Here is a 23,499-nt window from a genome sequence, read left to right as displayed (position 1 = left end):
ATTTATGGCACTTTATGGGTATCAACCACAATCCATCACATCATATTTAAGAGAAAATTCTAAGGTTCAGGCAGTGGAACATCACATCGAACATCAACAACAAGTCCTCTAACTCTTAAAGGATAACCTTGTGTTGGCACAGAATAGAATGAAACAACAGGCAGATCGACATCGCAGTGAAAGAAGTTTTGATGTAGGTGATTGGGTATTCCTACTGCTACAACCATATAAGAAAATGTCCCTCAAGCAAGCTAAGAACGATAATAAATTATCACCAAAGTATTATGGTCCGTACAAGGTGTTGCAAAAGATTGGTACTGTGGCATACAAATTGGAGCTTCCTGCAGCTTCTTGATTGCACCCAGTTTTCCATGTTTCATGTTTAAAGAAGGTTGTAGGTGACAAGCTCCCAGTTCAAACAATATTGCCAGAACTTGACGAGGAAGGAAAAATTATATTGGAACCAGAAGCAGCCATAGAAACAAGAACTCGACAGCTACGAAATCGTTCAATCTCAGAGTATCTTATCAAGTGGAATAACTTATCTGCTGAAGATTCCACATGGGAGGATGAGAATTTTATGAAAAAGTATCCAGAACTACTCAAGCGTTGAGGACAACACATTTTTTAAGGAGAGGGGCATGTTGGGTCCCTATAATACTAGTGATTACCCCATTACTATTGTAGTTATACCCCTTATTAATATTGTTGTGCCCCTATTTCCCCCATATTGTTATTATTGTGCCCCATAGAATCCCTCTATTGTTATTTTTGTGGCTTTATATTATTATTGTTAGGTCGGCTGGATTATATTGTGACTCCTTAGACTCCTACATATAGAAATGATGTTTTTTCATTTGTATCATCCAAAAATTGTTCATTTATGTAATGTAAAGGAGGTTGCCCCCTCGAAGATGCTGATTTCTAAGGCGTTGATCTATCTTTTCTATCTTTTCTTGAGCTGGTTTCATAACACCTGCCTTGGTAGAAACTAATAAATATCTCTTTTATATAGTTGTATTTCAGTCAAATAAATAAAAATATACTTCAATTCCAAAAACCATAAATAATGACATTTTATCATTGAATTGCAATTTTTTTTAGTTAAATGCTACTTTATAAATATATTTTTAGGTACATAAGTTGATAAATTATTTGCAATTTTCTTTTTTAAAACCTAATCATAATTATCTTATATCTATTTTGCTTATTTGTGATCATCTTCATACTAGTATTTCATGACAATTCTCTCTTTATGCTTTTCTTTCATAATACAAACACCATACCTTCTAGAAAATCCCTCACCACGTTAAACTTTTTTAGGCTTTTATACACAAACATATTTTATATTAATATATTTTTATTAATAGAAATATATTTTTAATACTTTAATTTAACTTAATAGGTTTATATTCAATATATAATTATATAAAAGCTTCCATTGAAAATCATTAAAGGAAATTTATTGTATTAATTTTTTAAAATATATTTATATATTATCTCTAATATATAAATTTCTAAACATAAGTTTCTATCAATTTAGTAGTACTACAATTGAATTAAGTATAGTTTACAAAATAAAAATGTTTTGTTGAACATCCACACATAGTTGTTGATGTATTATCCCTCACTTTTATTATACCTAACATTGAACACTTAAGTCAATCCACTAAATAAAATTATTTTTAAAACTCAATCCTTTGAAATATATGATATATGTCATAAATTATGGATTTTTTCTAATTGACATATTTCTCTTTTTTTTCCTGACTTCAAATATATAAGTGAAAGTCGATTAACAAAGAGAACACAAATGTATGCACAATTTTTAATCATGGAAAGTTATTAAAAAAATATCTTCTATCCATTGGCATAGCAAGAGTAAGTTGTAACTAGCATATATCATGAATTTAAAAGATCCAAACTTACCCTGAGAGATTCCACACCATGATTTTAAGGGAAAGTATTAATTATTTTGTAATGGGGTGGTATTACGGTTAACATTTTTCGTTAGGTTGCATGATTAACATGTTGATCAAAATAATGGCACACAGGGTGGTAGCACTAGGTTCGAAAGCCATGCTCTCCACTTGCCATCATGTGCTCCTCGTGTGGCACCCTCACCATTTACAAGCGTTATATGACTTAATCTGGTCCTGTCAACTTAAATGCATACAGGTGGTTGCATTTGGATTTGAGTACAAAAATATTCGGTGTGAACCTTATCCTGATGTGAACACACTTTTATCCTAGTGATGAACCTTAGTTGCAGGTTCAAAACATTGATCTTCAAGTCAACATGGATGGGATGTATCCAGACAATTTATTACAAGAACCTACAACATTGTTTACCTCAGCTATTGATTCTAAAGGAGGTGATGATGGCTTTGCTAAGCCTTCGTTGCAATTGAACTTTTCCAAGGCCTCTTCCATGCCTTGTAATTGAAGCTACAATATCTAATCCTCCTCTTTTGCTTCTTGTATAGTTCTCCTCAATTCAACATTCTCCACTTGAGGTCTCTAGTTGATCTCTTCATTTGTATGATGAGAAGAATGTGAAGAAAAGAAGTATTCACCCGAAGATGGAGATGGATCATCGTTCTCTGATCTTTCTTCCTCATGTTACTATTTTTCCATTTTCTCCTCATAATATGAAATAAATATATCTACCATGTTTTCCATCCTCTAGAAGACCTCATAAATATCTTGGTTCTTCTCCATTTCCCTTATTTTTGCATGCTCAATATTGCTTATGATGACATTCACTATCTCTGGAAAAAATGTCAGACCACTCTGCTACCACTTGATTGGGAAAAGTTTCCTAAATTATTTAAAAACAAAGCCCCCATTATAGAGAACCTTTTACTGATGCATATTTTCATGTTAAATCATGAGAAAATGTGAATGCTTAAACAACACTCAACGAACCATCAACATGAAACAAGGAAACAATAAGAATTAATAATTATGAACAAACATAACTCAACGATATGATAACGAAGTTCGTCTAGTGTGGACTATATCTCTGGGCCCAGTTTCAAGAGTAGGGAGGTCACTTATTTAATAGTTGCAAGAAGATGATGAGTACAAGATGCAATATTTTCTAAAACAAGGTTGAACCCCCTTATCTAGAGTGACAAGTCTCTCCCAAGAGACCTTTCTGTATAATAACTCTCACTCATATGAAGCTATCTTTTAGCATGACAAGGAACAATCTCTCACATAAAGTGGCATACAATGACCCTGTCACAAAGTGCCATAGATGGATCTCAAATTCAAATCATCATCTCAACAAAAATCAAATGAACACATGACAACAATACATCTTATACCTCCAAGTTTGGGGATGGTCTGAAAATAAGCTACTAATATGAAGAAATGTTTTGCGCCATTATGTTCCTTGCAAAAAACCATGAAATTTGAGTATAAACACGACCCCTTTCTGTCTTGGTCAAATATGAGATCCTCGGGAATATTTTAGATTCCTCACAAGATTCTATTTTTGACACATGCGAAAAATCTATTGTCTAGATGAAGAAATGGAATGCACCATCAAACTCCTAGAAATTTTTTGATTCAGATGAGTATAAACTCAACTTGTTTATAACACTTCCAAAATTCCCCCTATGGAATCTTAAATATTCCTTAAAGATTTCTCATAGAGAATATTTTTTGGAATATTCCCTAACATATGCTCTGATAATATTTCTAGAATATTCTTGAGATTCGTGTCTTCATTGGCTTGTATGTGCCCTCACCTCTCATGTATTCTCCATGATTCCCTTAGAACCATTTTAATTCCATTTTATAACAATGTGTGAGAATGAATAAGACAAAGTGTGTGGTTGGCACAATGGTTGGAATAGTCATATGAAGTTGTTGTTTTTGGGGAGGTTTTGGGTTCAAAACCCATGTACTCCCAATTTTTCTTTAATATTGTTTTCAAACCCAATTTTGGTTTTAATATAGTTTTCGAACCATATAATATATGGTAAACACATGTCAATATTGTAATGACTACCCAAACCATGAGAATAAGACAAAAATGGAGGTTACACCATGCCAAGGCCACTTGGGCCTAATTCAAGGTGCCATGTGGCACCATGTGTTTGGGCCATGTGGAAAGCTCTCAGTGGTCCACATCATATGCCACTTCTATCACCCACTTTTCATGTGTTCAGTTGTGGTGTTATCATATGACCTACTTATGGGTCCACTTGGTTTGTTGACTAGGTTTCCACATTAGCTCTATGGGTTTTGCTGCCACTTATCATATGTATGATCTAACACATCGAAGAAGGTTGACTTTGAATTTAAGTTTTTATTTTTTTGGTACAAATGTCAAACTGTAATAAATTCTCATACGAACTTGGATTGAAGTGTCATTTGCATCGTTGGAAATATCTCGCCGAGTTGTATGACTTAGTCCCGGTTTCATAAAATTTTAAACATTGCCCAATTGTTTGTGATGCATTAACTTGTGATGAATATACTTCATGCTCTTCAAGTTCATCACCTAATGAGTAGGATTTTTTATTGACACAAGGTAGTGAAGCTATAAATGATGAAGAAAATGGCAATGCAGTAATCACGTATCCATTCAATTCCTTATCATTTTCAGTCTTGCATGAAGAAAATTATTTTGTTTAGGTTACTCATGAGATTAACCCAATCTATCCATCCTTAAATGTAATCCATCCTTAAATGTTCAATTAGAAGAATCTTATCAGTTGGGTAATTCTTTTGTTCAAGTTGTAAAGTCTGATCAAATAATTCATGTAGATGGCTTCCATATGGATAGTAATGGCCTTATTGAAATTATTGGTAGTAGTTATCCATGCACAATGCACGATCTGATCCAATCTTCAAAATAAAATTCTACAAATTCCAACACTTTTCAGGAAGTCTAGGAACTTCAAATTCTATCGATGATTATGTCAGGTTCTTGCAACTCTGGTAATATCCCTAAACTAATTCAGATCTTGATTTTCTCGCAAAATTATTTTCTTTCCATGGGTTCACTGAATGCAAAATCCTTGGAATATTTTCAGTATTTTAGATATAACTATTTTAACTTTCAAGATTCAATTTATGATCGGATTGTGGGCTTTATTTCACTTAGCTAATCTCCATGGAAATCTCTTATCTCAAGCCCAAGTTTGGAGTGTAAATCTTCCATGAATCCACAAAGCTATGAGTCTAATCATTTCAAATATTATCATTAGCCGAGGGATTCATACATGTTATATTGAATTGAAAATAATTATCTCCTAGTCTTTCTTGTGAATGTCATGTTGCTAATCATTTTCATGATGGCAACATATGTCCTCTTGAGTGTTAGTGAGTGCCTAAGTTATTTGGTCAATCAAGTTCCTACTTTTCATCCATTACATCCTGATTGTTTTTATGTATTATCTATACTAGCATTCCTTTTTAATTCTTTCGATGATTATGATGCTAGTTCAGTTTGTCACCAGTTACAAAGGAATGGTTTGTTACATTCAACATGTGAGAAAGTTAGTCCTATTGTTCAAAGAATTTGTGAAACTGTTCAAACTGATTTATCCTTATTATACACTAGCCAAGAATTTGATTCCTCAATTGGTCCATCTGATCATAATTGTGGTCTTAACAACTGTCATTCAACTAATAATTTTCCCACTAGTATGTTTGATGATAATTTTTTTTATACTAATTAATCTATATGATTTATCATATCGTGACTCGAATTATTTTCAAGAAGTTAAGGCACTTCATCCTCCGTTGATGGTTATGTCAAGTCCTCACTATCCTGACGAGTCTTCTGAACACGGTCAGATTAAGTTCTTTTCACAAGATTTTCTTCTTGATTCCATGCCATTAATTGAAAATTCATCTTTTCAAGGGTTTTAGGGTGTTCAAGGGGATGGTTTTGAATTCGATGATCCAATTTATGATTTCCTACAAGCATCTTACTTAGCAAGTCCTTATGCTAATAATAAGATTCAATCTTTTCTTATGCTTTCCAAGAAGGACAACATAGACTAAGATACATTCACAAGAATCCTTCGAGGTTTGTTTCATTCTAGTTCTCATCGAAAAGGTAAGGTTGTAGGTTGGTTAAAGTTATTTTTTATGTCACATCATTCTACATATAGACAATACCTTCAATATTTTGTGCAAATTATTCAAGTTCTTATTTTTTCTTGTACACAATATTTTATGTTGGTTTTAACCGATCGTATCTTTGAAATTGCAGGTCGGGGACTGTTAGGTCCCTATAATACTAGTGATTCCCCAATTACTATTGTCATTGTATCCCTTATTTTTATTATTGTGCCCCATAGAATCCCACTATTGTTATTTTTGTGCCTTTATATTATTATTGTTAGGTCGGCTTGGTTATATTGTGACCCCTTAGACTCCTATATATAGAAAGGAGGTTTTATCATTTGTATCATCCAAGAATTGTTCATTTGTGTAATGTAAAAGAAGTTTCCCACTTGAAGAGGCTGAATTCTAAGGACTTGATCTATCTTTTCTATCTTTTTGTGAGCTGGTTTCATAACATTTGGTATCAGAGATTTGGATTCTAGGGTTTCGCTGCTCCAAACAGATCATCGTGGAATTTTTGCTATAACAATTTTTCTACGACGTTTTAAATGTGAAAAAAAAACCATTTGATACGAAATATTTCTGAACCTTGGGTTCGAATTTCATATCTTATCTCACTATATGTTTGGAGATATGATCTGAGGAAGTTATGGTTTTTGCAAGCTCCATAATTTCATCTAAAACAGGTCATCGTGGAATGTTCGCTATAATGATTTCTCTACAAAGTTTCAGAAGCTAAAAAAAAACCCAATTGAGAAGATATTGGTCTAAACATCGACATCGAATTTCAGATCCTATCTCACTAAATTTGCGGAGATACAATCTGAGGAAGTTAGGGTGTTTGCAGATCCCCGAATTACATTCCAAACAGGTCACCTTGGGAAAATCATCATAACTTTCTCTCTGAGCATCAGATTGAACTTTCGTAAGAAGTTTTAGAAAGAGGAAGGACTATAGTTTTTGGGTATGATTTTCAGAACCTAAGGTTGAAACAATGACCCGCGCATGTCGTACAAGTTCTCTCTACCGAACAACTCTATACTCAGGCCATCGTGGGAGATTTGGCATAACTCTTCATTGGAGAATCCAATCTTGATCAGAATTGTGGGGTTAGAAGGATTACTTAGAGGGTTACCGCAGGAAGAAATTTCCGACCTGGGAGATCCAGAACTACAAACATACATCAGATTCAATATCAAGCTCATACAAAGTGAAAAAAGGTGTGTAGTTTTTTTTTAATTTTTGCATAAGCATAGTTTGAAAAATTAGTTTGAAGGAATTCAAACTGCATAGTGAAGCATTATTATCAGTGATTGATACCCCAAAGAAAGAAAATGGAAACACCTAGTAAGCAACCTAAAAGCTCTGGCATGACTAATTAAGAAGAGGAAGAAATACAACATGATATATTAAAATTACGAGACCAAGTGCAACAAATTTCACTCGCACAAAAAGTAACAAAAAATAAGATGGATGGTTTAAAGAAAGACGTAGAAGCTAAGATGGATGGTTCAAAGAAAGGTGTGGAAGCTAAGATGGATGGTTTAAAGAAAGGCATAGAATCTAAAATGAATGACGTGGAAGCTAAGATGGATGGCATGGAAGCTGCTATCACTCAAAACTTTTCCTTAGAAGTTTTGGAAGAAGGGAAGGCTTAGAGGTAACCACAAACCAAGTTTTAAGCATAGGCTTTAGCCAACCTATGGCTCAGAGAGGGCTCTCTCTACATAATTTAGCTATGTTTTGTTAGATATTAGGCTAGTTCTAGAGTTCACGGGGTTTTTTGTTTGTATGAAGATTTGGTGGTGGAATCCTTAAAACAGGCAAAAAGGTTGATGCCTTTAGACCATTAGACAAAGGAGTCAAAGAAGGGGTAGCAAAGCTAGAGTTAACTCACTAAAGGGAATGTTCAAGGGGCAATATAGCATAGTGAAGTACAAATCCTTGGACTAAATGGTGAAATGAGTCTTAACGGAGGTGAGAGGGAAATCAAGAATCCTCAGACCGAGGCTAAGATGGGGGAACAACGGTGAATCATGAGTAAAGGGAAACTAAGAATCCTTTACTATAGACCAGAGTAGAAACTACTAGAGCTAAGGAGAAGTTAAGAATTCCCTAGCTAAGATAGTTTAAGAGAAAATGTTAAGAATGTATAACAGTAAGACAGAGTGCAGTTAAGCAAACTCTAAAATAATATTCAAGTTAAAACATTTAGACTTCTGAAACATTTAAGATTATGAAACAACTTTAAGAGAGATAAAACAACACAAGTGAATTACTCATTTGTACTCCGCTTTACACATGAGTCCCTTGAAATATCTGATCTTTATTCATCAATCCAGCATGCTGACCCAGTCAGTGATACAAAAGCTTTACAGTCTTTGAACAAAATTCTATTGAAAGTATAAGAATCTACACCTACATACTTCAATTTATTAAGTATTTATACAAAATGTTTTTACAAAATATCCCAAACTAACTTGGGAATTAATCTAGGAAATTCAAAATATCTTCTCGCAGGAAGATAGAGACAACTATTGAATTGTTTTCTTGATGTCCCTTTTATTATGGTTTAACTAGAAGGTTATGGTTGCTATGCTCTGTGCTGGCCAAAGGCTGCTATCTTCTATATTGATACTCTTTAACATAGATACTCTTTTACTGAAGCGAACAAAGTTCCCTCTTCAAACTAATTACTCCGGACTTGGAATATAAAGATATCCATGAGGATACAAATATTGTATTAAATACGAATAAGAATAAGAGTGAATAATTTACAAATGAGAACGAGAGACTTTCTTATATACCAAGCAAGTGTCTCTTCATGAAGAGTCATGTCCTATTAGACATGCCTCTTGAACCTAATTACTAGCTTAACTAAATATATTATTTATGATTATTATCTTTTACATTATATTTATATTATTTATATATTTTATTTGTTACATTTCCTTCTTCCTCAAAAAGATTTGTCCTCAAAGCTTGTCGATGAAAAAGGCTTGATCTCTTTTTCTACTTTGAAAGTCTTTCTGTCTTGGAATAGTCATCTTCTTCGATACAAGCTGATATGATCTTCTTAGTGACAAACAAAATTGTCGCACTAAGAAGGGATCAGACCATCCCAGATTAATCTTTTGTATAGTACTCTGATCACTGGAATTTTGTAACGACTAGTTAGCATAAGACTGGATTGAGATTACATCACTATTATTTGGAACATCGGTGTGTTGTTTCGGTTTTGAATGGTTTAGATATGTAGCATGGTTGATTCGTCTATTCTCATGATTCAGATGTTGATATAAAGTTTTTAGATTTTCTTTGGGAAAAGATGTTGTTGAATTGGTTATGTAACATTCACTTGGGATGTCTATTGTCTGAACTGCAACATCTACGTGTGTCGTTTCTTCAACTGACTTGTCTTCTTGAGTTGTCATATTCATCGGATAGGTATTCGTTCCCTTATTTTCAACTTGAACTATTGTGACTGGAGAATTCGATACTTTTTCTTGAGTGACTTGTTCCAACTTATCTTTAAATGCTTTCTTATCCTCCTTAAGTTTCTTAGTTTGATTGAGCAGACTTTGATTATGGTTTCTCAGACGTAAAAGTTCTTTGGTTTTTGATTCATTAACCTTATTTTCAGTGTTTTGAATTTTAAGTTTTTCATCTTTTAGATCTCTGAGTTGTCCTAATAAATTTTTATTAAGGTTCTTTAAACGTAAATTTTCCTCTTCTTATTATAAATGTTGCTTGAGTTCTTTCTTTGAGACTTTAGTCTTCTTCACTTGTGCCAGTGATTTTTCGACGTGGTCCTTGAGACGAGAAATTTCTTCATCATTTTCCATTATTTATTTGTAATGTATATCCACAAGATTTTTATGTTCGTGTTCTAACACTTCCTTGCTTTGTTGAATTTTGGCTATTTTGTCATTCTCTTGATCTTTTAGCTGCACTTTCTCGGTACAATGGATAACATCATTCTGTGGAAGTGATGATGGATGTAAAGAAAAGAAGGAATCCATTCTCTTTCTCTCCTCAGCCCGTCATTCTATTATTGTAATAAATTGCTCTATATCCCTTGCGATTGATTGTTTTTGTTCCCAACTCAGGGATTCCATATTTTTTTTCTTCTCAAAATGAGCTTTAGGGATAAAAACAACCTTCTCAATCTTATAATAATATTTTTTTTTCACCTTTTTTTTTTCTTTATAACTCAATATATTTGAAACAACCTTCACTTTATGCGTAGGTGATTTTTTATTTTATTTTTATAATTTCCTTCTTAATTTACCACTTGTATTTTATTAATCTCCCTTTTTTTTTCCACTTATTCCCTTTATCCTTAAAATCACCTTTAATTTTTCATAAATATTTAGTGGATAGAGATATATAAATATAAAAGTCTCCTCAACAACTTTTTTAAATATTCTCGTTCCACTTATCTTTTGATTTATTTTTTTCAATTGAATGTCGTTAAACTCTTTTAATGTTATATTATTTAACTTTTAAATCTTAGTACGGTTAAACATATAAATGGCATATGACACTATTTTATAACATTTTACCACATTTTAATAATAGTTGCTCAATGAGTTGTATCATTAATGGTTCGTTATGGATAGCGTCACAACTATTCGTATGATCTATAGATCCGATTTGGCTTGAATGAAGTTGCAAATTAAATGAGTGACGCAGATTTTGCAGTGAACTATGTTGCTGGTTGAATTAACAGAGTGTGGCAGCAAACAAGCAAGGACGAAATGGAATTGATGGTGACAACTGCAAAATCGAGCAGTGAATGCTGGAAGGACAGAGATAAATGGCAACAGTAGAGGGTTATATATATATATATATATATATATATATATATATGGTGGACAGATTTGGGAATGACTGTTGCAATTAAATGACATATATCACTGCGGTACAATGAATGGTTGTTGAATGTAGCAGTGTCTACTTCTAATTTGCAGCCACAAGAATTAGAACACAATTTGAGTACCGAGACAAGAAGACAGAGGCCACTACTATACTGTTAGGCGATAGTGGCTATAGACACTGCACCACCAAGTATGCTTAAATTTTTAATTTGCGAGGGCTATGTCTGGCAGAATTGGCAGCAGTGAAAAGGATTGCGGATGTGGTAGCTAGCGTAAGTGCGAGTGTGGTTTTATTGTAGGCGGAATTGGCTAGGTGAGCAACAGAAAAATTATAGTGTAGTTGGAAAAAGAGGCAGTGGTGATTGATGGCAAATGAAGGCAATGTCGTGGGTGACCGAAGAGAGCGAGTAGCAACCGCCGGGGTTTCAGAGGGTGAGTGCAGAATGGTCTGAGGCAAAATTGACGAATGGGAAGAGGATTGAATCGATGGTGTGGGTTAGTTGCAGTCAGCAGTCAGTGGGGGAGTTATAGTTAGGTGGCGGCAATGGAATTTTCTATTGGACGACTATAGTCATTTCTTGGACAACCGTAGCTTCTCTCCTTCGATAATTTTTTTTTTTTGCCAAATCTTTTTATATTGACCTTTTTTATTTTATTTTTATTTTATATATATATATATATATATATATATATATAATATTTGAAATGGCCAAAGGTTTGATAGTAGTATGGAGAATATCCATAAAATGGTAGCGAAATTTTTTAACGGCAATGATGTTGATGAATTTGATGGTCAAGGACCTGGATCGGAGAATGAGCTCGGTACACCAGTCAAAGGATCGAACTGCTTTGATACCGCATGAAGCGAACAAAGTTCCTTCTTCAAACTAATTACTCCAGACTTGGAATATAAAGATATCCATGAGGATACAAATATTGTATTAAATATGAATATGAATAAGAATGAATGATTTACAAATGAGAACGAGAGGCTTGCTTATATACCAAGCAAGTGTCTCTTCATGAAGAGTCATGTCTTATTAGACATGCCTCTTCAACCTAATTACTAGCTTAACTAAATAATATTTATGATTATTATCTTTTACATTATATTTATATTATTTATATATTTTATTCGTTACATTGACCTTGTAACCTTTGACTCTGATGACCTTTTACCTCATTGACTATGTGTTTTACCTTTAACTGTGTTCTGCTATAGTAAGTCTGTCAATTTTTCCCATTCTTGATCTATTGGTAACCGGATACTCAGCATTCTCTAGTAAGTTTCATCTTCCTCAGTGTATTTGGAAAAGGAAGGCTTATTTACAAATAGATGTTTTACCTCATGCTGGAGGTAAAATGGATTTTCAACACCACTGTACAGTACCTTTCCTGTTGGTACTCCTGAAACCTGTGAAGTAGCCACTTGTTGTCTTGCTAAATCCCTGAGTTTATCGTTGTAATCTCCTTGTTCCATAAGTTTATCATGAATGAATAAGGGATTAGGTAATCCCTTTTCCTTTAGCTCATCAAACTTAGCCATGAACCTGTCAATGGCTACCTGCATTTCCTTGCTATTTTCCTCTAACTTATGCATAAGGTCCCTCTTGGTGAGGACTTTCTTTACCTCCAAAATAGTAGCAGTCTTGTCTTCAATTTCCAGTTCCTATAGTTGGTACTTATTCTTTGAATTTAAGAACTGGATGAGCTTGGTAGCATCTCTAGGCCTATTTCCTAATTCTATCTTTACTTTCTCAATAGCCTTTGTTATTAATCTTATGAGATCAATTTGCTTGAATATGACCTATATGGATGGCCAAACATCACTGACAGAGTCAATGATATTGACCCACAATTTTTCCTTGGCTTGTCCAAGTGGCTCCTTTAGTGTCAAGTCTCTTTCCATTAACTAAATCTTTTCCTTTATCCTTGCCGACTTTTGTTCCTCCTCTTTCTACATAATCTTGGCAAGCTTATAATCTGTTTCTAAGCTTGCCACATGTTCCTATAGCTTGTTTATCTCGTTTTTCTGAATAAAAATTTCTTCCATGGCATGAACAAGCTTGGATGCTTCATTTTTTATTGTACCTGCTACTATTGTAGAAGCTGCTGATGTGGATGCTGCAATGGTGATGGGCAAGGCAGTGACTATCAGAGTTTTTGTAGCCAATGTAGATGGTACTGCAGTAGTCACTGTAGGGATTACAGTTGCTGGTGTGGTCCCTACTTCACCTTGCTTCAATTGGATTAAGGCATCCAATTCCTTCTTCGTGCTCCTCAACTAATCATTCAGCTTGAGGACTAAATCCATTAAGTCCTCATGCTGAGTTTGAGACCGTAACATCTCTTGTGTTTGTGGATGATGCAAGGAGGGTATCTTTAGTTTCTTCTTCAGTGAAGCAATGTCCTCATTCGTCTGTTTTATTAACTCCTCTATTGCTTTGATATCTTTGGGATCATGTCCCATCTCGATGATCAAGTCTTCCAAATACTTGATTGTGTTATCCTTGGCTTGTGATGAAGCCTGTTCAAGCTGATACTGAGATGAGATGTTGTTCAGTGAAATTTGTAGTTGATGAAAAGCTATTGACTTCCCTGTCAGGGTGGAGTAGATCATTTCTCTAGATTGCTTTTGAAACTCTATTTGGTCCATAAGGTGAATATCCCTGGCCAACACCTCCAAATCAACTTTGTTATAGTCAGTGGGTGCCCTTGGTTGCTACATAGTTGGTTGAATGAAGGACACCTGCATCTTCCCCTCTTTGATGTCTAAGGCTAACATCAATATACTATGACCTGGAGTAGAAAGTTTGAAAAGCTGAGCATATGTCTTAGCTTTCAACCTTTCATTCCTCATTTTTATCTCTTTGAATCTATCTTTGATACTTTTATCATGGTATGCTGGCCTGCTGAAGGATGAGGCCTATACACTCGTGTATCTTTGTATCATCTGGGTTCCTGAGGATTATGGGGGTTTTGTTTCCTATAAAGGAATAATACCTTTACTCCTTTCTGGCTCATAATCAATTATTTCAACTGAGCCATCGGTGTCTTCCTTCTCTGACAGAGGATTGAGTCTAGGAATTTTTCTCTAGCCTCTTTCATATTGAACATTGAAGGCTTGTGTCCCTGAGCTTGATCTTTCCTCCCTACCCCTTTTGGGATTTTTCTCCTCATTCAAAGGAGTCTACATGAGAGGGGGAGTGCTCATAGTCCCTTCCTGAGGTGGTACCTACAAAAATGAATTCTCATCAAGTTACTTTTCTATATCTAAGAATGTGTTTTCCACAGCAACTTCAGTATTGTCCCTGTCCTCTAAAGTGTTTTCCAACCATTGCAATTAGTTGGCATACTTTTCTATCTTAGGGATGCGGTGATGGATATAGGGAGCCATCCTGTTTTTCTGCCTTCTTTTTCAGATGAAATCCAAGGAATCATATCTCCATATGAAATTTTGTTTTAATTTTAATCTCCGAAGGATCAGGTTTTCCTCCTTTCCAGCGTCTCTTCTAATACAAATAAAAGTACCCAATTGGTCCTTGATCTTGAGCTAGGTTTTCATTTTGGCGGAGACAAAGTTTAACTCATCTGAATTTATTATATTCTTGTAGTACTTCAGAGCAAATAACTACATTGGGAGGTATTTAGGTAGTTTGTATGGGGAAAGATGGCACCCATAAACCCTGATTTCAGTGTGGTTTCGGTACAAGTACCAATCTCCCACCTGATGATTGATGTCTAGATGCAGGAATCTACTGATCTCAGAACTAATTCTTGGTGGAGGGGTTCCGCTGAGCATGGTCATCACAGGATGGACAAAGGAATCTATGAATTCATTGTATGAATAGGGGGAGGAATATTGATGAGTCAATGGGGTCGAGAAGATGACTGATATTGGTTGGCCCTTGGTGTCCAACTTTTACAAGGTAAGTGGGAATTTATCTGCTTGGAAGTAGAGGAACATGTGGTATAGTACTGAGGAGTACTTGAAAACCCTTTCATTTCCTATTCTTGTGAACTGCTCATAAATTCTGTCAGCTACGAATGTGGAAATTTCATAAATAGTTGCAGGAGGCTATCCTGGGGTATAGATGGACATGAAAGCCAGGATGATTTCCTCAATGTACTCACTTGTGGAGTAACCCAAAACACAAGATATCATGGATACAATATTTCAACCCCAAGGAGAAAATATAGTTGCTACATATGGAGGGGGGTCTTTGGGGTTATACTTCTCTTCTATGATGAAGGTTTGGATCAATTGGGCCAATATTGCAGTGTTGAGTTTGGGATATAAGTCTAACAGGTCTTTATAGGGGAGTTAGGTTTGGCCCTGGTTGGAGCTGCAACATCCCATTGATGGACTTGGGAGTGATGGTGAAAGGGACTTTCTGGTCATGAGACATGATGTTTTTGTGACTAGGGACATAGCAAGAATAGCACATATGTACAATTTCGGGAAAAATGTGGACTTGGGCAAACTGGTACTTGGGCAAATTTATCTCCCAAAAGCCAATTTCATCAGCATGGTTCAGGAACTTGTCCCTACTTTGGCAATGTATTTTGAGCAGGAACTCTATGACAGTGGTATCTTTTATCTGGAAATCTCTATCAGCTAAGGTAAGGTGGTCTAAGTCCAAATGGGGCATGGAGATGGGTCTCACATTCAATGCAGTAGGGGCAACCATAATTCGGTTCTTTTGGATTCGAATTAGGCTTGCTCAAGGTTGAATTGGGGTTTTTAGAGGTAGTTTGGTAGTTTTGGGGTTTGAGTATACAACAAGGTGCAATGTGGAGTCTATTGGAGTAATTTCAATTAAGTTTTAAGTTTAACAAAATACTCAATGACTGGTCTAACATGAAACTGATATGGCACTTGGTGAATTCAGGTTCAAATACATGAAACTGAGGCAATTGACTCTAAGCAGGGTAAGAAGTAGATACAATTGGTCAAATGGTGCTTATGGAGGCTGCACAGTTGACTAGGTGGTCTGTGGCATTCTCTGAAGCAAAATTTGCACATGGGTTGATGGATTCAATGTTTTGTAGGTGTCATACATGCGCACAAAATATTGCATGCCAAAATTCAGTGAAAAAGAAAATTTTGGGGCTTTTTGGCTTTTGTGTGGAAAAAATGTTTTTTCGGCGGGTACGGGTCAATAGTGACTGATTTGCCACATAAAGAGGAGCGGTAAGGGGTTAATTTCACACCGCTCATGGGCGTCGAGTGGTATTTGGGAGGGGTCCCTTGATTCCACTCAGCGACTGACACGTTGTCAGGGCGGTCTTGTGGAAAATAGCTTTTTCAGGCGTGTATCGTCTAGCGGATGATCCCGCCCGAAATCATTTCTGGGGCATTGGATCCGGGCCTTTAAATAAGAAGGTGGTCAAGTCGTGATTACACGCGTAGGTTAATGGGGGACCCGACGGGCACTTTAAATATGGCGGTATCGGGATTAATGGTGGATTAAGGCGGGATTAGGCCATCAGGGTTGTTAGCGGAGGACTTAATCAGGGTTTTGCCTAAATTAATCACACATCGATTAGTTAGTGGGTTTTTGTTTGATTTTATGTATCTTATACTTTATATTTAAACTAGGGTATAAGGATAAGTTTATATAGGAAATTAATATATATGGGAAAAGGGTTATTAATGGGAATTAATATATAATAGTTAGAAGTTAATATGAAAAACATTGGAAATGAATAGCGCTAAACATAATGTATTTTCTGTGATTTGTTTGTTTTTTGCATATATCATTATAACTTAGGCTAAACTGTTTTTGTGGGTTTCTTATATGAAAGGGGAATTTACATGGGGGTGATTACTTTCCCTATGCAAATAATGTTTTAACCTTAGGAAAAGGGGTTTTTTTAGGGAAATGAATGAAATGAAGGGGGGATGAAGTTTTATGAGGGGAATTTGGTACTTGGTATCCATAAGTCATTGAGATGAGGGTTCGGTCCCTCCAAAAGTCAGAGAAATGCTCTGAGCCCCTTTGACTTAGAGTTTCTCAGTACTTAGAACTTTATTATGGGAAATTAGTTAAGTAAATAGGTAAAATGAATGGGGGAAGTTAATCAATTGACCTTCAAATCCATCTTCATGCTTGATTGAACATTTACATTTGAAACCTATGATGAGATGATAAATATGCTTTTCTCCCTATCATCATATTTCTGCAACCTTTCTTTTACTTACCCATATACTTGTCCTACCATTTTTTCTTAAGTTTATTAGGGTGCATTTAGACTAGCAAACCCTTATGAGAACAATTTCTTTTCTTTTCACGAAGAAAACTATCTAATTATATCACTATATCATCCAAGGGCTTAGATTAAACTGATGATATCCTTTTATTTTACTCTACCTAATCTAATGATCTGCCAAGATTAAATAGTTTGGTCAGATTTTATTCTCTAACTATCAACATGAAATTTAAAGCATGGCATCATCAAGATTAAATAGTTTGATTACCCTAGATCGTGGCATGAATCACAAGCTACACACAATCATTATTTTGCATAAAGCAAATAGTAGTGGCATTTAGACTTGCATACTTTCATGGTCTCTTTTTGTTTTTTGGGGTTCATATTTTTCACTTTTTTGGACTTTTTTCTTTATTATTTTTGTACTTTAATTTTTCTTTTAGGACATACCCTCTTTTCATTTTTTATTTTTCAATATGGAAGACATTTGCAGAAAGCAAAGGTATGTACATATTACAAGGCTTAACCATAGCCATTCAAAATTATGACTCCTATTGGTATAGGAACCTAATAGTGGCTCCACTTGGGGATGAAATTTCCTTGTGAAATATCAAGAACTTTGAGATCAGTAGCCTTGGAATTTTGACTTCATTTACCTTGTTATTTGTCACCTTTCAAACTGCTTTATTCATACTTATGATAATAAATCCTTAAAATCTTAGGGCCTTCTCTCCGGGCATCAACTCTAAATGTTTACCATCCAATCAAAACTAGACTTTTTCAAAATAAAATATAGACACATGGGAAATAACAATTAGTAACTAGGTTCTATGTAATGTTTGAGCATTCAACCATTCACTGGTCCTCCTCCTTCTTCAATACCATCTAGTCCTTTAAGGAAGAAAGCATTGTTCCCTCTGTAAGCATAAATGACATAAGGGCTCTTCCATAGGAAATCAAATTTCCCATGCTTACCCTTATCTTCCCTTCTCAAGTCCCACTTGAGTACTTTATCACCTAAGTAGAAATCATCTGCCTTCATCCTTCTATCAAAAACCTTTTTGATCTTTTCCTACACAACTTGGGATCTGATGTAGACCTCTTCTCTGGTTTGCGGGAGATGAATAGTCTGGTTAATTCTCCTATGGATATCATTTGGTTCAGATTGTAGCTCTTGGAGCATCTTCATCAATGGTACTCCCAAAGAGGATGGAAAACCAACTTCCATGCCATAAACTAGCTGAAAGGGAGATGTACCAATTGACTTCTTGGTAGTCAATCTATCAGCCCATAAGGCTTTAACTAACTTCTTGTTCCATGTTTTCTTATTATCTTTGAGTAAATTCTTAATAATTTTCACCGGGTTTTTGTTTGAAGATTCTGCCAGTCCATTTCCTTAAGGGTAGTAGGCTGTAGAATGACCTAGGGTGATGTGATACTTATTTCATAATTCTATCATTCGTTTGGATTTAAAAGTTGTTGCATTATCAGTAATGAGCTTGGTTGGGCATCCAAATCTAGATAGAATGTTGGCTTCAAGGAAGTTAATGATAACAGTATTTGTGGCTTTCCTTGAAGGTATGGCCTCTATCCATTTTGTGAAATAGTTTGTGGCTGTGAGGATCCAATTATGTTGGGAAGAGGAGGGCGGGTGAATTTGACCAATGAAGTCTAAACCCCATTGTTAAAAAGGTACTTCAGCAGTGATTGGTTTAAGGGGTAATGGTAGAAGTTTTATTTTCCCTTCAAAAGTTTGACACTTGTGACAAGAGGTCACAAATCTCTTGACATTAGAGAATAACATTGGCTTTGATAGCTTTGACTAAAGCCAATGCTTGTTTCTCCATTATGTTGTATTTTAAGGGAGCATCTCTTAAGGTTTTGCTAAAGAAAGTAATGGGTTATTCATATCCCTGGTCATTTTTCTGCAGTAAAACTACAACTATTCTATGCTCAGAAGCAAAGGAAAACAAAATGAAATCCCTATCAAATTTGGGACTAACTAATACTGGGGTTTTTGTCAAGGCTAGCTTGATGACTTCAAATGATTTCTTAGCTTCGAAAGTCCAACTTAAGGTCGAATATTTTTTCAATATGTTATTTAGTGCTCTAATTAACTCTGCTAGCTTAGAAATAAATCTTCGAAGGAAGTTAATCTTTCCTAAAAAGGCTTGTAGTTCTCTTATATTCCTAGGGTGTTGTATCAACAAGATGGCTTCAATTCTTGCAGGATCTATTCTTATGCCATATTTAGAAATGATATGTCCTAACAATTTCCCTTCTTCCAACCCAAATAAATATTTCTTGGGGTTCAAGGAGATGCCATACTTTCTGCATTTTATAAAGACCTACCTTAGATCATCTAGATGTTGATTGCCTGATTTTGAGAAAACAGTAATATCATCAAGATATATCACAAGGAAATGATGAATTTCTTTGGCAAAGGATATATCCATAGCTCTCTGGAAAGTGGCTCCTACATTCATTAGCCCGAAATGCATTTTTACATACATAAAGGTGCCCCAAGGAGTGGTAAAAGAAGTCTTGGGTTGGTCGTCAGGGTGAACCAAAATTTGATTGTAACCAGAAAACCCATCCAGTAATGAGATTCTGGTTGACCCAACTACCCTTTGTAAGATGTGGTCCATTTTGGGAAGAGGGTAATTGTCTTTAAGTGATGCTTTATTCAGGTTTCTGAGATCTACACAGAGTCTAATCTCACCAGTTTTCTTCCTGGTTGGGACCAAGTTTGAGACCCATTCAGAAAACCTTATTGGTGCAATTATCTTGGCATCATACATTCTCTTAATTTCTTTTTCTATTGAAGGTAATAAGATGCGATTAATTCTCCTAAGATTTTGTTTGAAAGGTTTTTTATTCTCTTTGAGAGGAATTGTGTGTTGGATGATGCTGGTGTCATAGGATTTAAGGTCCTCATAGCTCCAAGCAAAGACATCCTGAAATTCTTTCAATAACTCAATGTATTTCACCTTTTCTGTTGAAGGGAGTGACTTTGATAGTTTGATTAGCTTGGGATTGTCTTCAGTGCCTATGTTACACTCTTCAATATCAGATTTTAATGGTTCCATTTTAGGCTTCCTAGGAACATCATTTGAATCAAATAAGTCTTCCAGAGGGGTTAAACCTTTTGGTAAGAAATTATCCTTGAGATTAATTACTTTAATTTCTTGATTAATTGTTTCATCAATCTCAACCTATTCAAGGTTGTCTATATATGACCTTGTGAATTTAGTGGGATTAAAACTATCTACTTCATTGCCTTCTAGCTCATTTATTGTTACTTCATCCCTAGAGTCAAGATCTATGGATGTAATGGTATCTATATTACTATATGAAAATTCTTCTTCTAAAGTTAAGAAGTTGTTTTTCTATCTATCATTCGAAAATACTTGCCAGTTCTGAACATTATCTGGGATTGAAGGTCTATGCCTGACCTCAACAATGTACTGATGGTCAGGTTGGAAGGGTAACCTGCAAGTACTGGAAAACATTGCTAAACTATGGGCTTGCATATTGTGCTTCCTAGGAAATATTGCAAGTTGTGTTTCTAGAAAAGTATTGAGTATTTCTATAATGGTTCCTCTATAATAACCTAATCTAGTGTCTTTAGTCGTATATACACCCTTAGTCTGATTTACAACTAGCTTTGAGTCTCCTATGACTGAAACTCTTTGAGCATCTAAATTCCTAACTACTGTGAGACTTAGAATCAAAGCCTCATACTCGGCCATATTATTGGTACATCTGAAATTTAACCAGTATAGGCATGGCCCTCTGAGTGATTGTTTTCCAAATTATAAATCCATACTTCTGCTCCCGCTCCTAACTTATTTACAGAGCCATCAAATTCTAAATGCCATAAGATTTCATGTACATAGTTCTCATCATCAGTATCCCATTTATTTTTATTTCTAGCAACCTGATTACTTACTTCATTGCACAATTTTGAAGTCTCTTTAGATTCGTTAGCAGTGGAAACTACAATTTCTTTTGGTTCAACAACAACACTATTAGGAGTTTCATTTGGTGTTTGATCAATGTTGAACATAATTAAAGAGTCTACATCTGAATGCATGGAGTAGATGGGATAGTTTTGAGGTCTATCTTGGCTGCTTACCATGTACTTCATGAAAGTTTCTCTGTATAGTTGCTTGGGTTGTCCAAACACAGAAATTGTTGCATATGACATATCCAGTTGGAGGGATCCTTGAAGCTTGGCTCCCCAAGATCTGGATAACAACATGCCATATTTTGGTGGGATGTCAGCCACTACAATGTCCATAAGGATTCTCTTGGCAGGATATTGGACTAAAGTAACACACAAATCTTTGATTAACCCTTGACATTCTACTTGACTTGAAACAAAGGAGAACAAGTCTTTGTAAGGTCTAGTAATGTCTAGATTCGATTTTTCCATTAATGAGTTTGGCATTAGGTTGTGATAAGCCCCAGAATCTAACATGGCATTGTGTAGTATTTTGTCATGAATATTAAGGCTAATGTAAAAAGGTGGAACTCCTCCTTCTTGTGGTTTTCCATTAACATCTAGTCCAAATATTAATTTTTGTTTATCATCAAACAAGTTAACTGAATCTTCGTTTTCAGTAATTTTCAGGGTCTGGTTTACTTGTGATTTGTAAGTTTTGTTTTTAACTATTTTAGTCAAAGGGACTAAAATTTTCAGCTTGGATATCTCTGCTCCCAAATTGAATGATGAGGAAGGGTTGCAGACCTTTAAAACAGGGTTTTTAGTGGAATTATCTTCCTTTTGTTTACTTGGGGTTTCCTTATGGGGAATTTTAGATATGGCATTATAGGTGTTTTTCTCTGGTTCTTTAAGTGGAACTGATGTGGATGGTTTCTCAACAGAGGGTTGGTTGGCAGTTTTTTCTTCAATGATGGGACTAGGGGATTTCGGTTTGGTCTAGGGAGGATTTGAAGTACCTCTAAAATAGGAACTTTATTTCTTCTTTTGGGTTGATGTGTCGTTGCTTTCTTAGTTTGGTTAGGAGGACCAACATTCTTTTTACTTCTCAAGTTATATTGTTTATGCACTTCAAATATCGCAGAGTCATATCCCTGTTTATAGTCAAATGACTCTCCAGACTGGGTTTAAGTTGTTGTAACATATGCAATTCTTCCTCATCCTGGGAGAGAAATACAGGGTTTTGATCATTTAATCCCATTAGATTGATTTGGGTATCTTGTTCTGGATCATCAGGATCAGATGATTCTACATAGTTTTCTTGAAAAGGGGGCCTAATGTTTTGATCACGTCCATTCTTTCCTGTGTTTTGGTTTTGATTTTGGTTTTTTCTGTAATTAGCATTCCTAACTAGGGGTGCTTTTTGATTATCCCGTGTTTTTCTATCTAGTTTGTCAAGTCTATCCATGAATCTTTCTACAGTTTTGGCCAAAAGATCTACTTTACCATCAGAAGTTGAAGCTTCATCAGGAAATCCTACTCTCTTTCTAACTTTTCATGGGCTGTTTTGGCTAAAATATTAGCCTCTACTTTTAATGCATTGGTTTGGCTTTGCTCTAGGGTTGCAGGCTCTCTTTCCCTAAGTTGGTATGCCATATCTAGATCAAAACCATCAGAGAACTTCATCATTGCGAGATTAGGAGGAGGCTTAAGGTTGGCCGGGATGGAATTGTAAGTGTTATTAAACCTGCTGCAATAGTCTTGAACTGATTCTTTAGGACCTCTCCTAATGTTCTCATACTCATAAAGTATCTGCAATGGGTTTTTCTTCCTCTCCCATCTCTCAATGAACATCCTATGAAAGTTTGTCATATCTGCAATACTACTAGCAGCTAAGTCTCTAAACTAGGTTCTAACTTCCCCAGATAATGTTTGGGCCAAAAGCCTCATTCTTACATCTGCATCATCTATCTCATGTAACTCAAAATAATAGTTCATTATGTTAACATGTTGTTGAGCAGTGTATAGGCTTGTAGCATCAAATAGTTGAATTTTGCTTTGATAGTCCTGAGGTAAGTCATGTAACTGACCAGGTAACACCAAAGGGGCATATCTATTGGCCATGGCTTGGTTCGAGGATAATGGAAGATTAGTTTGGTTTGAGGTGGATATGGATGAGCTAGCAGTGCTTACAGTTGAAAATGGAAGATTTCCAATTGAAACTAGAGTATTAATAGTGGAATTTGGAATATTAATAGTTGAATTTGGAATATTAACAACTGAAGTTGGAATATCTACAAATGAAACTGAAATATTAACATTGGATGAAGGGGTTTCTATAACGGGAATTGGGATAAAAGGGACAGT

General features: G+C 35.3%; 1 protein-coding gene across 1 annotated transcript in view; it reads left to right on the top strand.

Annotated features, from left to right (window-relative positions):
- LOC149195925 (F-box/kelch-repeat protein At5g26960-like) overlaps positions 1-2,253 on the top strand; it is a 102,802-nt gene extending 100,549 nt beyond the window's left edge. Inside the window, exon 2 of the mRNA XM_089408065.1 lies at positions 2,179-2,253. Within this exon, the coding sequence (XP_089264191.1) occupies positions 2,179-2,253 (75 nt within the window). The remainder of the gene's footprint in view (positions 1-2,178) is intronic.
- The last annotated feature ends 21,246 nt before the right edge of the window (positions 2,254-23,499 follow it).

This window comes from Pinus tabuliformis, chromosome 2_2, assembly GCF_031772625.1.
Source record: "Pinus tabuliformis cultivar Carrire ecotype Pingquan chromosome 2_2, CPIR1, whole genome shotgun sequence".
Lineage (NCBI taxonomy): Eukaryota > Viridiplantae > Streptophyta > Pinopsida > Pinales > Pinaceae > Pinus > Pinus tabuliformis.
The sequence above is the reverse complement of the archived record's forward strand: the minus strand, read 5'-3'. Positions and strand labels throughout refer to the sequence as shown.